The 16,806-nt window shown below is 34.1% G+C and overlaps 2 protein-coding genes across 4 annotated transcripts; one reads left to right on the top strand and one right to left on the bottom strand.

Moving 5' to 3' along the window:
• The first annotated feature begins 4,370 nt into the window (after positions 1 to 4,370).
• On the top strand, positions 4,371 to 6,745 carry LOC132638280 (uncharacterized). 3 transcript variants are annotated; one of them, XR_009581656.1, is made up of 3 exons: positions 4,371 to 5,168; positions 5,501 to 6,245; positions 6,324 to 6,745. XR_009581656.1 is itself a non-coding variant. In XM_060355224.1 (3 exons), the coding sequence occupies exons 2-3, from the start codon at positions 6,128 to 6,130 to the stop codon at positions 6,680 to 6,682; spliced, it is 477 nt and encodes a 158-aa protein (XP_060211207.1). In that variant the 5' UTR covers positions 4,378 to 5,168; positions 5,501 to 6,127; the 3' UTR covers positions 6,683 to 6,745. The 3 variants fall into 3 exon arrangements, 2 of the variants coding, with proteins under 2 accessions (XP_060211206.1, XP_060211207.1); XM_060355224.1 differs by having other exon boundaries at positions 4,378 to 5,168; XM_060355223.1 differs by having other exon boundaries at positions 5,501 to 6,745.
• Positions 6,746 to 8,966: 2,221 nt separating this feature from the next.
• On the bottom strand, positions 8,967 to 10,700 carry LOC132637278 (uncharacterized). The gene is made up of 3 exons (XM_060354392.1): positions 10,397 to 10,700; positions 9,674 to 10,281; positions 8,967 to 9,590 (listed from the first exon to the last, which is right to left on the bottom strand). The coding sequence occupies exons 1-3, from the start codon at positions 10,698 to 10,700 to the stop codon at positions 9,570 to 9,572; spliced, it is 933 nt and encodes a 310-aa protein (XP_060210375.1). The 3' UTR covers positions 8,967 to 9,569.
• Between the last annotated feature and the right edge of the window lie 6,106 nt (positions 10,701 to 16,806).

Here is a 16,806-nt window from a genome sequence, read left to right as displayed (position 1 = left end):
TATATATATATAAAGCACATTTGACCGGGGGTGATGATGTGGCCTATGATTTTTTTGGAAATACTTGGGAGGTTTTATACTAATTGCGCGACCATTCTATGTTGTGTGATACGGGATAATCGGCGGGAGTGAAGGTGGAAAGGTCGCCTCGAGGTTGTGTGTTACAAAGCAACATAGTACATGGACTTCGCGGGTCCCCCATAGGTCATGACCGTCGGGACGTGATGTTTCGCTCGAGGCATGTGTGTACATGGTATTGATATATGGCTATTGCATTCATATCATCCATATCAATGCATTGCATTGTACTTGTTATCATCATTGTGATTGGATTGTTATTGTGTTGTGGATACTTTATCGGATACTTGATTGAATATTTTACCAGTTATGATGAATACTTGGACACTTAAGATTAGGTGCTTTAACAATAGGCTTTATCGGATATGATAAGACTGGGAACACTTGGGTTTAGATACTTCACTATAGACTTGATCGGTTATGGAACCTTGTTGGTAGCTGATGGTTTGAATACTGATGTGAATTGCTGATACTTGAGGACTTGATATGTATTGATGAGACTGTATTATACTTGTACTTGATTGTGAGCATGTCTATCTTTCATTTACTTTTTGTATATATGTTAGCTAACTAAGGACGGACTATGATACCTACCAGTACTTGTTATTTGTATTGACCTGCACTTGCTGCATTCTTTTTATGAATACAGAGTACCAGGATATATCTATTTCTACCCCTCGTCGCTGATATTCGAGAATTGTTGATTCGAGTCTCTGTAGGGTGAGCATGAGGACGTTCGTGGCTCGAAGACTCTTCCTATTATTATGTCTCTCTTTCCATTCTGAGACATGATTTTGAGACTATTACGTATTATTATTCAGACTTGTAGTACTTAGTTTATATGCTATGACCAGACCAGATACTGGGGTGGATTTCTTTTACTTCCGCACTTATTTATATTATATTTGTGTGACTTCGTTATTTTCCTTTCTTCCGCTATTTTCTATAAATTGTGAATGTTGAGTTAAGGGTTCGCCTACCGAGGTGAAAAATGTAGGTGCCCGCACGACTTAATGAAATTGGGTCGTGACATAGAGCATTTGTAAATGAACCACAAACCCAATAACCAAACCATAGAAGTAGTAATAAGTAAAAGCCTGAGCCTTGGAGAAGCTTTTGAGCTAGAGTCTTTGGGCAAGCGAACAACCAAATCTTTGCTTAGTTGAACAAAAGCAATTAGGAACTAAGAGCAAAATAAGGGCAAGGTAATTTTTGTATATATTTTCAGATGATCTTTACAGTTGAGCACATCTATTTATACTAGAGCTATGGGGTGCATGATTGACAAATCATGCTCTCTTCATTACCCATATTAATGCCTAAGGTAATAAAGGTATATTCATATACTGCCAAGGTATCATAGAGGACTGATTCATTTCTTCGGAAAACAAAAGCTCCTCAGTCCTCTATGGTACCCACACGGTATATTCAAATACTGCCAAGGTACTATAGAGGACTGATTCATTTCTTCAAAAAAAACACTCCTCAGTCCTCTAAGATACCCACAGAGTATATTCATCCACTGCCAGGATATCATAGAGAACTGGTTCATTTCTTCGAGAAAGGATACTCTCCGTTCCTCTATGATACCCACACGATATATTCCTATACTGACAGGGTATCATAGAGGATTGGTTCATTTCGTCAAAAAAAGCACTCATCGGTCCTCTATGATACCCACACGGTATATTCATACACTGTTAGGGTATCATAGAGTACCGGTTCATTTCTTTGAAAAGAAACACTCCTCGGTCCTCTTTGATACCCACACGGTATATTCATATACTGTCAGGGTATCATAAAGGACTAGTTCATTTATTTAGAAAAACACTCATCATTCCTCTATAATACCCACACGGTATACTCATATACTGCCAGGGTATCATAAAGGACTGATTCATTCCTTCAAAAAAGAACTCCTCGGTATTTTATGATATCCACATTGTATATATCTATATTGACAGGGTATCATAGAGGACTAATTCATCCCTTTCAGAAAACACAACTTAATCCACTATGATACTCACATGGTATATATCATATACTGACAGGGTATCATAGAAGATTGATTCATTCCTTCAAAAAATACTACTTAGTTCTCTATGATACCCATATGTTATATCATATACTTACAGAGTATCATAGAGGACAGTTCATTCCTTCAAGAAAAAAATCAGTCCTCTATGATACCATCCTAGTATATATCATATACTGAAAGAGTATCATAGATGACAGATTAATTAAAATATTACTCAGTCTACAATGATATACTGATAGGTATCATAGAGGACTAGTTCATTTTTACAACAACAAAAAAAAACACTCGTCAATCTTCTATGATACCAACATGGTATATATCTTTTACTATATACTAACAAGGTATCATATAGGGCTGGTTCATTCCTTCTAGAAAAACAATACTCAAACCCCTATGATACCACATTGTATATATCATATACTGACATGGTATCATAGATGACTGACCCACGTAATATATCATATACCCTTGCAAGATATCATAGAGGACTGATTTGTTCCTTCAAAAAAAGAGCTTAATAATATATGATTATGATACCCATATGGTATATATATCATATACTGATGGGATATCATAAAGACTGATTTATTCCTTAAGAATAAAGAATTTATTAAAAAAAATACATCAAATAGAGTTCAAGTCTAATTTTGATATTTTAATTTATATCATTTTAGCACGTTTTATTTGTAAAAATATTCCCGAAAAAAAAAATATAGAGTCATATTTTAGATATAAATTTTGTTTTCATTTTGTAAAAAATAAATAAATTATAAACATATACTATCATCTATTAATTTAGATTTTAATACATAAACTAGTGACTTTAGCATTTTTCTAATTATTTATTATTGTAATCTAATTATTTAATTTTTTATATTTTTATTAGTCTAAATTTAGCTGGTTAATATTTTTATCTTTAAAAGTTTATTTTTATTTTTTTAAAGAAAAAATATAATAATAGAAAAAGAAAAAGGAAGAAGATGAACTAACCCAAAAAAGATTAAAAAAATTAAGAGAAAAAACGAATTAAGAAAGAAAAAAGGGAAAATAACATTGTGTGACTCTTTGGGCCTATTATTTACCTGAAATGGCCCATATTTGGGTTTCTTACCCGAAATGGCCCAATTTCAGGCAAAATGAAATAAACCAAAAAAGATGAAATGCTCTCTCCTCACGTGAACAACACTCTTCCTTTCTCTATACTTCTAAGTGAAGCAACTGCTATCTTGCTAAAATCTCTCCCAACGAAGTAAGTTTTCTTCTTCTTCTCAATTTCTTTACGCCATTGTTGTTCTAATTTTGTGCTTCATTTTCGTTTTCTCTTTTATATGTGCCTTCACAGTAGCATTTTTCTTTTACAACTGAATAAGCTTTTTCTTCCCTTTTATTAGGGTCTTCAACAGCCAATTTCTATTTGGTTTTGAGTTAGGTATCTGATTTTTCTTTTAAAGTGTTTTTAGTTTGGTTTAGGATTTAACTTTGGTGTTATTAAGGATAAGTTGGTTTTGATTTTCTAAGCTATAGGAGTATACTTTACTTGCATGAACTGTTTTAGTTGCTTTTTTGTGTTGATTTCAGATGGTGATTGTTTCTGTGAGCTTTTTTTGTGCACCTTCATTTTTTATGATCCTCATCTTCATCTTTTATCTGTTTTTTTAGTAAGTGTGTGCGAAAATGTGCTCAAGTAATCGTCGTGGTAATAATGATAATGAAGACGATGATTTTGAGACCCATGTTGCTCCTCGTGAACAAAAAAGCATTAGAAGTACCCGCTCGCAGGCGAAGCAAACTATTAAATCTGTTAAGGCCGGCAAGAGAAAGGCCGAGAACGACAATACAAATAGTAAAAAGAAAAATAAGAAGGTTCCTGCTCTAGCCGAAAAGAAGGTATTCTGGCTTTTGTCTAATGAGTCTTTGATTCACATATTTTGTTCCAGCTTTATCTTATTCACTTATTTAGCTTTGTATAAACTGGTATAACTATGTATATCTGAACCTTGGTGCTATTTTTGAATGATTTTCCTGTTTTCTAGTCAGGGACTTATACTCGTATAAACTGGTATAACTATGTATATCTGAACTTGGTGCTATTTTGAATGAGTTCCCTCTATTCTAGTGGGGACTTATACTTGTATAAACTAATATAAATATGTATATCTAAACTGAAATTTGGTATATCATTCTCTATTCCGATTAATTCTCACTGTTTCTTATTTTATTTTTCCATGTTTAGGTTGGCGAGTACTATCTAGAAGCTGCTAAACATTTCCAAACCAGGATTAGTTGTCATATAAACACAGAGATTGTCAACATTCTGAAGCAATACTTGACTGAAAAATAGCAACAAATGTTTCGGGATAGTTGTTTTGGCTACTTCCTCGACTTGCCTCCATTCAACAATCAGAATCAACTCATATATGCTTTGTTACTGAAGGAAATTGCCCTTGATTGTGAAAAAGAGATGTGGATTACACTCAATGGTAATACCTTGCGGTTCGGCATTAGAGAATTTGCTTTGGTTACTGGGTTGAAATGTTACGAAGATGATAACACTGTGTATGATGAGCCAGAAGTCAACAGGTTACTGAAAGAGTATTTTCCCGGAGATGGAAAAAAATCAGTAACGAGGGAGAGTTTGCTTGATCGCTTCAAGTAAAAGGGTTGGAAATCATATGAGGATGCGCTCAAAATGGCCATACTAGTATTCGTCCACCATTTCCTTTTCTCTGATGCTTATAAGCATAGCATATTAAAAAAATATTTTGATATAGTTGAAAGTGGTCAGTATCAGAGGTATGCATGGGGCATAAAAGTATTTGAAGACATGTTCAGAACAACGAGGGATAAACTGCGTGCCAAGTTGACAATGTACAGGCTCGGGGGTCTGCCACTTGCATTCCAAGTACGGTTTAATGAGTGTTTCTCCACGGTTGACAAAACTCTAGCTTCTCGTGTTGGCAATAGTGTGCAACGCATCCTTAACTGGAAAGTCAAAGAAGCTCCGACGTTTGTGGACCTAACTAGTGGGAAACTCATGACTAGTATTTACCAGGTAAAGTTCTTGTTTGCTATTTGATATATGTTTATGATTGTAGTTTGAGAAAAGTATTTCTGAATGTGCTAGATTGTTGTTATTTAAGTGACATGTATGATCTGTATATGTCATGTATAATTATGTATACATCATAGTCGGAAATGAGACTGTGACATGTATACATGATTATACATGGCTTATACAAAAAATTGAGATATGACTATGTATAATCATGTATACAAGATAGGCAGATTCCATTTTCTTTTGTATAAATCATTTATAATCATGTATATGTTACATTTTTTCTTACTTCAATTTGTGTTTATATCAATTTTTTTTTATTGTTGTAGTTGGAGTACCGGAACCTTACCCCTACCAGTGAAGAGATATCAAGGCTGAATCTTGCGGCATTTTTTGAAGATGTCAATTTTGATCTTCCATTGGGAGAAGATGTGCCTACCTTTGACAATAATCATTCTAACGTTGCATCCCCAGTTCATCCACAGAAGCAACAGCCTCATCCGAGATGCAATAGTTTTGCAAGCCCTGATAGTTTAAAGGCTGAAATTAGTGAGTTGAGCGTTGACGTCGGAGAGGTATTGTATTAACTTGTGCCTTTTCCAGTTTGTTGTATACATATGCTTTGTTGGTTTAACTTTTGTCTTTTTTTTTTTTGTTCTCTAGCTTACCAAAAAAGTTGTGGTACTCAACGATTATGTAGTTTCTTCCTTTGAAAAACTCTTCAACTTGTTTGATTCCAAGGCAAAGAAAGAAAAAAGAGGATGAAATTCCTGTTTCTAAAGTGCCCTTTTTCCAGATTTTATTTCCTTCTGTTTTTTAAAAAATAATATGTAACCTCAATTCTGTGTTATTTTTATTAGAAACATCAAAGTGTTGATGATGATGATACATATGACCACGACGGGTATCAACATTTCGATGATCATGACTTTGCCGCGAATGTTCCTGAAGGAAATATGCCTGCTGAGGAAACTAAGTCATGTGTCAAGGAAAATGAGGGAGTTACTGGTGGTGAGGCAAATGAGGGAGTTACTGGTGGTGAGGCAAACGAGGGAGTTACTGGTGGTTTTTCTGGTATATATTCCCTCACCTTCTGAATTACATAATTATCTTTTATTTATATAACTTATAATATACCTTTCTCTGTCTTAGGGGCAGCGGAAACACCAGTTGTGAATGAGTCAAACATAGGTCATGCCAATGAACTCACTGATGAAGTTTTGGCCAAGTTAAACATGTCCCAAATTGTGCTTCATAGGCAACATGCCAATAAAGAAGACATGACACCCGAAAAATTGGCTCGAAAAAAGTTTCCACCAAAATGTGTTTCTTCTCCATTTGTGATAGATTTTGGTTCTGATATAAGTGGCACATCAAAGTCAGCGCCCAAGTGCATTTTTGAGGAGAAGTATCCTTTTGTGAACAACATTGATAAGCTTGATCCCTATTCACCTGAGGGTAGAGCATTTGCTGAGTTTGTTGATGATGGGATGATTTCAACACAAAGGTAGCTTCATTGTTTTAAGATTTTTCTTTTCTTTTTACAATGATCCGTATGTGTTGATTATTTTTCATTTTCATGATTTTAAAGCGCCAAAGATATTTATCCCGAGGAAAAAAACAATCTGCCAGTGCCTTTTATTTTTGGATCAATTTATGTGAGGAAGAGGGATTGGTTCCACACAATTTCATACAGTGGTCAACTTTTGTCTGATGAGGTATGTGATTTCCTTATAATTTTCAATGTTTCTGTTGCTGCGGGTAGTTCAGAGTGGAGTTTAGTTGTTGTTTAGCAAGTTCTAAAGTTTCTTTAGGTTGATTTATCTAATGATTGTTACTTTACTTCTATTTTCCGGTCTCAGCACATTGATGTCATATTTTACAATTTGAGAAAAAAGGGTAAATATGATTCTACTGTTGCTATGCGGTTCACGACAACTGACTGGTTTTTTGGTGGCAAGATTGCTGAGTTCTATGAAAAGTATGTCAAGGCTAACCATGATGCTACTATTATTCCTGAAGTTAATGAGATATCTCAGTATATTCAAGGCTTTTACTGTGACGCAAATGTACCATGGGACACAGTTGACCATGTGTTAATTCTGATTCATGTCAAGCGTGGAAAAAAAGATATAGGTCACTGGGTCTTGGGTATGCTTACGTTCAAGGATAGGTGCATCCACGTATATGACTCTAACCGTGGTGCTTTGAATGATTCTTTTGTTACAAAAGCACTGTTGCCGTTTGCATTGATGATACCTCAATTCTTAACAAGTACCGGATTCTATGGCAAGAGGAGCGACATTGATTTCAAAAGTGATGCATATGCCGATAAAGCACTATCTGACCCGTTGTTGGTCAATTTGGTCACTGGCCTGCCACATCAGTTCAATGCGTAAGTTTTTTTTTTTTATATCGTTTTAGTCACGATATTTTGTGTATCTACAGTAGCTTATGGGAAATTTGGTGCTTACAGGGATTGTGGCGCTTTTATTGCTGCCTTTGCTGAGTATTTCATCATGGGGAAAAAATAGACAAGAAGAATTTCGACATCGACACATATCGCGCAAGAATTGGATCCCAGTTGTGGCAATATGGATTGAAGAAACAACAGCTTGGTGTCGTGAGCGATGATGAGGTCAAGGGCAGGATCAACAAGAAGAAGAAGAAGAAGAAGAAGAAGAAGAAGAAGAAGAAGAAGAAGAAGAAGAAGAAGAAGAAGAAGAAGAAGAAGAAGAGGGGGCGGCCCTGTTTTGTTAAAGTACATCTTTTGATGAATCACAATACCTTTTTGCTATTTGCAAAAGCAAAAAACTACTTACTAGTTAGTTTGTTATGGATTTTTGGTGTAATTGACTCTTGTAAAAATCTGAAGGCATGGATCAATTATGGAATTATGGATTTGTATTTGATTTCTCTTACCGAATTATTGTTAGTCAGAGGCTGTTTGACGTGTTGTTAGTATGATTTAGTCACTGATAGTATTGTAAGGAATTTTTCATGAGAATTTCATAGGCAGGTTTATACATTGTTAATGCACACATATATAGGGTTATACGTTATTATACTTCACTTGTGTACACAGGAATTTGTCACGGGAACTGCATATGCAGGTTTATATATTGTTTATACACATATATACAGGGTTATATGTTATCATACTTCACTTGTATACAGAGGAATTTTTCATGAGAAGGTTTATACATTGTTTATACACACATATACACGGTTATACGTTATTATACTTCACTTGTATACACAGGAATTTGTCACGGGAACTGCATATGCAGGTTTATACAATGTTTATACACATATATACAGGGTTATACGTTATTATACTTCACTTATATACACAGGAATTTGTCACGGGAACTGCATATGCAGGTTTATACATTATTTATACACACATATACAGGGTTATACGTTATTATACTTCACTTGTATACACAGGAATTTGTCACGGGAACTTCATATACAGGTTTATACAACTGCATATGCGGGTTTATACATTGTTATACACACATATACAGGGTTATACATTATTATACTTCGATGTATACAAAATTTATACAAAGTTATACATAGATTATACAGTCTTGAGGCTGCATATTGGTGATTATACACCTAGTAACTTAGAAAGAAACAAAAATGAAGGTTTATTTGACTTGACACTCGATACCAACAAATACTATACATGGGCAGTTAAAATACTATAGATGGGCAGTTAGAGCAGCTAGAGTATACACATGCAACAAATAAGATTCAAGGAATTAACAAGAAAATAAGCAGCTAAAGTGAAATATATTTTCAACATTGTGGCATAGTCTAACTTGAAATGCTTAGTCACGCTTCAAAAGCACTACTCAACTGTTGCTATGAATTTTGAGTCAACTGTTGCTATGAATTTTAAGTACTCAACATGGTTCCAACGACAAGAAACGAAAACATAAAGTCTAGTGTTTCAAACTAAGTTCTTTGGTATATTTTTGCATGTTTTCCTATTGTGACCAGGTTGTCCACACCGCCCACATGAAAGCTTAGCCCTCTTCTTCTTATTGTTATTATTATCAGTCTCCGAAGCTAGTTTGTATCTCTTGATTTTTGGCCTTTCAGCACTTCTCTTCCCTTCTGGTGGTAAGACCACATTCTCCATGACCTATCTAGGGACAACCCATGTAGTCTCATCTGGAATAGGATTCACAGGAATTTCTCATGTTTTCATGAGATAATCCTTCTTGTAGTAGAAAGAGCAGAATTAGATTGGGCCCATTCCATTGTGCTTTATAACTGCCCAACGTGCGAGCATGGCAATTTGTTCATTTGAAATTTCTTACAACTGCATGTTCCCTCTCCGAGATCCACTATGTTTATCCTTTTGCCTTCAACCACTGTATACAACTAGTCCGTAGAAGGTATTGCCTACAGTTTTTTCAAGAACACAAAAGACATTTATTATGGATGCAATTCAGTAATACAATGAAATATTGTACTCCAGTTTTTACCGTCATGTTCTGTGATGCAATCATATTTTTCTTCAACTTCTTGTTGTACATTTTGCCAAGCTCTGTAGACTTTGTTGCATGTTTTCTATTTTCATAGCTCCATTGTGTCATCAACTTTGTCAAAAACTCTAGCAAACGTCTTACTGGAAGCTCTCTGGCAAATTTGTTTGTCGAATTCATTGACTCAACTATATTGGAGGTCATGAAAATTGTCCTTTTCACTCTACAGAATACTCTAGACCACCGTTCATACCCAACACTGAACAAATAAGGTTGCACTCGCCGATCAATTTTATTCAATTCGTTCATGTAGTGTTCAAACCTTTCGGTGGTGTAAGCCTTAGCCAAAGTAAAAAATATCGGTCTCGCTTTTTCCTTATTTTTCCTGAATAGATCCTTGACATTGTTCCACAAATGGTAGATGCAGAAACAATGAGGCACTTCTGGGTAAACAGTTGATGTTGCATTCTGGATGCTATCATGTCTATCCGAAACAATACGCATTCCTTCCCGAACCCCAAAAGTATTCTTCAATTGCATGAAGAACCATCCCCAAGATGCATCATTTTCTGAGTCGATGAGTGCATAGGCTAGCGGAAAGATATTCCCTGTTTAGACAGAATATACACACTTATATAGAAAGTATAGAAAAATATACACACTTATACAGACAGTATAGAAAAATATACACCGTTATACATTTTTATAGAAGTATATACAAACTGAAACTACCATTAAGAGAAAGGAATCCTGATATAGTGTACTCACTAGCTGCGTCCAGTGTGCAAGCAGTCAATACTGTCCCCCTATATGCTGCTTTAAGCAAGCTCCCATCAACCACCATTATTGGCCTACAATATTCCCAACCCTTGATAGATGAATACAGGGAAACAAATGTGTAAAGGAAGCGTCCCTCATCCGACTTATGCAACCTTGTAACCGTTCCTGGATTTGTGTACTCCAACATATACAGGTATGACGGCAACTCCCCATAAGATACACTAGGTTTCCCTCTTACTATTTCCATTGCCTTTTCTTTAGCTCTCTACGCTTTCATATAGTTCAACTTAACCCCGTGCTCCCATTGCATGTCACTTATTATATCTTTTGGAGTGTAATTTCTTTTCGGATTAGAAAGTTTATCCACAACAAAACCAGCAACTACAACCGAAGTAGCTTGACGTTGCGTTAAGTATCTTTCAAAAAATGAACATGTATTAACATTATTGACATTCCTCACTTTGAATATGTTTCCCATGTGCACGGCAGAAGGTTTGAAACTACAATCACAGTTGTCATCCACACAAGAGAGGTGATACCTAGTAGTAAATAATTGAAACTTCTTAATACAAATTTATACACAAATATCCGTAAACATATCCACAAACCACATACATACAGTACACGAATTACTCTATCAACATACGTACTGTTCATATATACAAATATATAATGGAATATACAATTTTATACCATCCCTTGTTGCACTTGATCTCTTCACCTTAAACTGGAACTTCTTGTGCAGGGCATAGTTTTTCATTACACTAGCAAGTGTCTCCTTGTTTATGTAAATTTGATCCTCCGCAACATATTTTTGTAAAACGTTTTCTATTATACCACAATCGTTGTTTTCAGTTTCGCTAACTCCTTCATCATTCTCAGAATCAATTTCATCATTCTGAAACTCAATCATATTTATTGTATATGCATTATCAATCTCTTGTATAGGTCCACCTCTACCTAAGCCCACTGAATCTGTAGTAGCAAAATTACTATCCGAACAACCAACACCAATTGACACCTTCTTCACTGTTATACACAATGGATAGGCAGCGAATTTTGAATTTTTTTTTTCTTCAATTCAAAAAACGCACGTACACTAGTGTCATTGTGAATTAGCATAGGCGGTAAACCATCCTTCGGAATGAACTTGATCTCTATGATATTCAATTCAGAATCAACCTCGATCAGTTTTGAAATTGCTAACACTAAGTTCTCAAAATTGAAACTAGATTCGATAACAACACAATGCCCAACGAAATTGACAAATCTATTTTCAAAATTCCATTCACCACTATGCTGAATGTATATAGGATAAACTTCCATTGCATAAAATTGAATCGAAATCAATGGTTTCTCTTACTTTTAATCGAAGAATCTTTGAAAATCACTAATAATCAAGGAAAAAGTAAAGCAAAATCTACATGCAGATTTGAAGGAGATATTCAATCGCAGAATTGAAAGGAGAAATCGAAGAACCTGAAATCACGATTTTATTGCCATATACAATTGTATTGGAGAAAATCATGGAAAATCTTCCACAAAATCTTTGTAGGGATTTGGAGGAGAAATTGAAGGAAGTTACCTTCTGAGCTGAAAGAGAATAAACCGTTATTTGAATATATTCAGCCTCTTTTATAGCTGGGCCATGATTTGTTGGGCCGCAGGTTTGTAATACAAAATATGAGCTATTCCCGTGTAATTTTGGCTATTAAATTGATTATTAGTGAAATTTTCCCAAGAAAAAAAGCAAAACGAAAAGAAGAAAATTTATACTATATATAAGCATGAGTTTGGAGGTGGTTTCGTCGTCCACCTCCAACTCGTGTTAAAAAAAAAAAAAAAAAAAAAAAGTGGACCCCGTCCAACTCATGTAAAAAAAAAGCGTGGACCCCATATTAAAAAATTAAGCAATATCCATGTAATTCTCAAAGTATCCCCTTTAAGTCAATAATGGTGGATTCATTCAGTTGGATTTCTATACCACGCGCTGCATTTGCATCATTTTTGAATGACTGTCCAAAAAAAATGGCCCCCCATTAAACTTTAATGTGGCAGTCTCTTACTTATCTCTCCCTCCAATCTCCATAGCTTTTTTTGTACTCCTATCGTACTAATATTCAATAGACAGAGAAAGTACATGTAAGGATTAATTTTTCAAAAGTAGTTCTGAATATGTTATTATCAAGCTTCATTTTTTAAAAGTCACTATTACAACTGATTATTTTTTGTAGTTCCATGGGTGATATCTTACCTCACCAACTGTAATTCTATAATCAAATTAATTTAATAATGTTACAACTGATAAAATAAATTACTCGGATGTTTATTGCAGTACTATTTAATATCCTAAAAAGAAACTAAGATGTGTATTACATTCTCAAAAGGCATTTTCCAATGTCTTAAGTTTCTAATTATATACGGAGCACCATAATAGCCAAAATAATTTATTAGTACATACTTATGATGGGTTAAGTAAAAAACAAAGGATAGAAATCTTATACCGCATCTATGCCCATGTTATATGACACAATATACATAATCACCATATGTATAAAAAGTTTCACATTTTAGCCTGGGGGAATGGTAATTCAAATGACGTTTCCGTATTTAGAAGTAGTTAAAAATTCAATAATTTTTGAAATTCTGGTTCAAATTTAATTAACACGTAATTTAAAAAGTGTCTATTAGCCTTTTTCTTAAATAAAGCCGTATAAATTGAAACAAAGAAATAACATCATGGCACAAATTATTGAACCCGTGCTTCCAAAATTTCTAACTTTACATACATGACTTTCAAAAAATATTGTAGAATATATCAATTCTTTTTATAATTGCATAAAAATAAAGTTATAAATATATGTTGGGCCCGTGACTTTGGTATCTAGTAAATAATAGAAATGTCAGCAAAGTACATCGACAATAAATGAAGGAGAAAGGATAGAGAAAGATTAAAAAAGAAAAAGGAAAAAAAGAAGAAAAAAAACAATAACAACAAAAGGACAAAAGCAATAAAGGAGCAGATATTTCATTACCATAAAAGAATACTTACCTCTAAGCAAAGGTCTCGTACACACAGTAGAAATGTTAGGCAACTCGGATAAATTGTTTGGCTTAATGGGCATTTCAGTTAAATAGTTTATGTGCGGGCAAACTTTGGTAAATATTTTGCCTTTGTGGGGCAGTTTGTGTAGCTTTCCCTAATTAAACTGATTGATATTTCTTAACCAGATTCTCATGCACAATTATTTGGAGAAAAAATCATAAGAAAATTCCTTTATTTCACAATTTTTACCAAAATTTTTTAGTATTTCCTATGAAAAAATCCGTAGGTAATTTACATGCGAAACTAAAATCCCCAAGTAAGTTACCTGGGTAATTTTAAAGCCGCCGGTAATAATTACCCACAAGCGTTTTTTCAAGAAAATTTTATTGGCAGGAAAATCTGCAGGAAACTTCTTTACCTGCGGATTTTGCTTCAAAATTCCCAAGAAAATCGCCATGTAATTCGAGTTTTGCTAGTACTGTTGTGATCCAACTTTCTCTTTACCATATTGGAACGGAGACCGTCCAAAGGACACGCGTTCGCCTCCTATTGTTTGATTGTGAAGATTCTTCCCTTACAACTAAGAGTGTGCAAAAACTGGTTTAACCGATAAATCGAACTAATAAAAACGCTATTGGTTTATCGGTATCGGGTTATTGAGATAACGGTTTGTAAACGATTTTGTAAAACTTTTTATTGGGTTATCGGTTCGGTTTGAGTTTTACAGGTTCAGTTAATGGTTAAACGGATAACCCAATAAGCTTAGATTAAAATTATTTTTTTAATCCCTAATTATATAAAGAGGAATTTTCACAAATGAATATATTTTTGGGGTGTTTTTTTTAGACATAACTATACTTTTGCTAATTAATTATTCTAATAACATATGAAGGAAAAAGTATTGTGGCGACAAATAATTGGTCGCTCGAAAAGGTCTATGTAGCGACGTTGTCGCCGCTAAAGGTGGAGCTGTAGTGGCAGCCTTTGAGGTCGCCACAAAAGCTTTTGTTTTATTTTAATTATAATTTTGTATTTTAATCCAAATATATTCGTAATAGCTGAAGTTAACGTATATTTGGTTAGTTATTAGTACTATATAAATGTTTAGTATTTTCATATCTAAACATAGCGCACGGGCCAACAATTCTTAATTCATGCATCTTTGGTGAATGCAGGACGAAGAAGGGAGAAATTGAAATCATATCAGGCTATTTTAATATCCAATTAAAAGCTTTAGGGAAGTCAAAAACAAAAGTAAGAAGAAAACCAATCTTTAAACAATAAGAGAGCTCAGATTAGCCTATAATGGTGCCTATTTTGAAAAACAGCAACAGAACTATTGATTTACTCTGCTTAAGTGGAATACGTCCACAGATGTACAGTGCACAGAAAACATATTGATTAATGTACAAAATCCCAAAGTGAAATTACACAATTTAAGCACATGTTATACTGCTGAAAACATCATTTTATCATTGACACAGATCCTTCGTGAAATAGAAGAAAATAAACTTAACTCACATAACTAAATTAGAATAAATGAAGCATGGTTAAAGAATGTAATTTAATGTTTTTCCAATAAACTATGGACAACGAAACTACTCACTTACCCGATGAAAACTATCATTTGTGGAACTTCTATTTGAACCCTTTAATGCCAAACCTGGCTTCTTCTCTAATTTCTCAGAGTTTACAATACCCGCGAGAAGCTCAATTAACAAAAATGAATACATGCATGATGCATGGATTTCGTTGCAAAAATTGGAACCGAGAACCCTAAATACCTTTTCCCAGCATAAAAAATCACACTTTAAAAAGAGTAACGAACAGAGAGAAACAACATAGAATAGATCACTGAACAAGTATTATAAGTGAGAAAAAGCTGAAAAACTCACCAAACAGAGAAATGGCGCTCCGAAGCATGAAAACAGTAGCGAGGAAAATTGGAGAGATAGAAAGGAGCAGCGAAGGGAAGAGAATTACAGAGGCTAATGTTGTAAGACCCAATTAGTGCTGTAAAAGATAGGTACACGTGGTTTACTTCAAATAATGTGGAACCCACATGCTTATTTATCAATGAAATAGGCTAAAACTTAATGTTACAACTTACAGTACTTCTGGTACAACAATCAGTTGCAGTGTTCGTACACTACTTCTGGTACAAAAACAATTATTATTATTGTTGTGTTCTTTATCGATAATATCAAGATATTCTTGGTGTATATGTCTATTATTTTAGATGCATTGAGTTATAAAGAGAATTGGGATTAAACCAAGTTAAAACGGAGCTAAAATTAAGAAAAACAAATATTCATCCCTATTATTAGCCACCTCTTTGCTTTGTTATGTTAAATAAAGGATAAAAAAATGTTGATCCCTATTATTTAGCCACCTCTTTGCTTTGTTATGTTAAATAAAGGATAAAAAAAATGTTGATCCCTATCATTTAGCCACCTCTTTGCTTTGTTATGTTAAATAAAGGATAAAAAAATTATTCATCCCTATTATTTAGCCACCTCTTTGCTTAGTTGGTTAAGTTGTGCCAATTCTTTTAGCCTACAATTTGCTAAAGCTTTTTACGTTAGAAAGATGCCAATAATATGTAGGAGTAGTATCATTTTGTCAATTTCCCTTAAACAATATATCAAGTTCACATATTGTATAACTATATTTCATAATTACCCCATACGATATGAAACCCGCTAAAATTAAATAAACTATGACTAAGAGAGCAATTCTAAACATTTGAAAAAATATCGAGTTGGTACAATAATGCTAAACTAACTAAAAATAAAAGAAAACAAATGATCCAAAGGATCAATACTTCATTCCAACTGGAAGAAGTATTCATTACTCTGTACTTCCGACTTCTGAGAAACAAAACCAAATCCACTTTCCTTCTATACTTAACTAGATAATTAAGAAGAAAAAAAAGAAGTAAATAAAGAATTAATAGCTTGTGATACGTGTATTGTGAAGATTATTATGTGAGGAGGATTACTGCGATTACCATTAGATATGTTGACGTTGAAAATTAAAGGTTTTGTTAATATTTATTTTTTAACAAATAGAAGATAAAAAGATGATTTTATGTTGGTGGTGATGGTAGATATGAGAAGGTGTTTATGGTTTGGAGTGGTGGTGAAAGAAGAATGGCAAGTGTGGAGAGTTGACATGCCATGTAGCTAATATGGATGAGGTTAAAAGAGGAAGGACAACTTTGAGCTATTTTTGTGACGTTCGGAGCATATGCTGACTGATACTATAATGGATGGTAATATTAAGCCTTGTTGAATAGTACAAGGGC

The sequence above is a fragment of the Lycium barbarum genome, chromosome 4, assembly GCF_019175385.1.
Source record: "Lycium barbarum isolate Lr01 chromosome 4, ASM1917538v2, whole genome shotgun sequence".
NCBI classification, from domain to species: Eukaryota; Viridiplantae; Streptophyta; class Magnoliopsida; order Solanales; family Solanaceae; genus Lycium; species Lycium barbarum.
This window is presented reverse-complemented; position numbering and strand designations above follow the sequence as displayed.

Excerpts from the sequence above, each read along its gene's own strand:
- LOC132638280 (XM_060355223.1), top strand. The coding sequence starts at position 4,806 with ATGGCCATACTAGTATTCGTCCACCATTTCCTTTTCTCTGATGCTTAT. Across the intron at positions 5,169-5,500 it reads TCATGACTAGTATTTACCAG|TTGGAGTACCGGAACCTTAC; the intron begins GTAAAGTTCTTG and ends TTATTGTTGTAG.
- LOC132637278 (XM_060354392.1), bottom strand. The coding sequence starts at position 10,700 with ATGGAAATAGTAAGAGGGAAACCTAGTGTATCTTATGGGGAGTTGCCG. Across the intron at positions 10,282-10,396 it reads TTCTCTTAATGGTAGTTTCA|GGAATATCTTTCCGCTAGCC; the intron begins GTTTGTATATAC and ends CTGTCTAAACAG. Across the intron at positions 9,591-9,673 it reads TTGCATCACAGAACATGACG|GCAATACCTTCTACGGACTA; the intron begins GTAAAAACTGGA and ends AAAAAACTGTAG.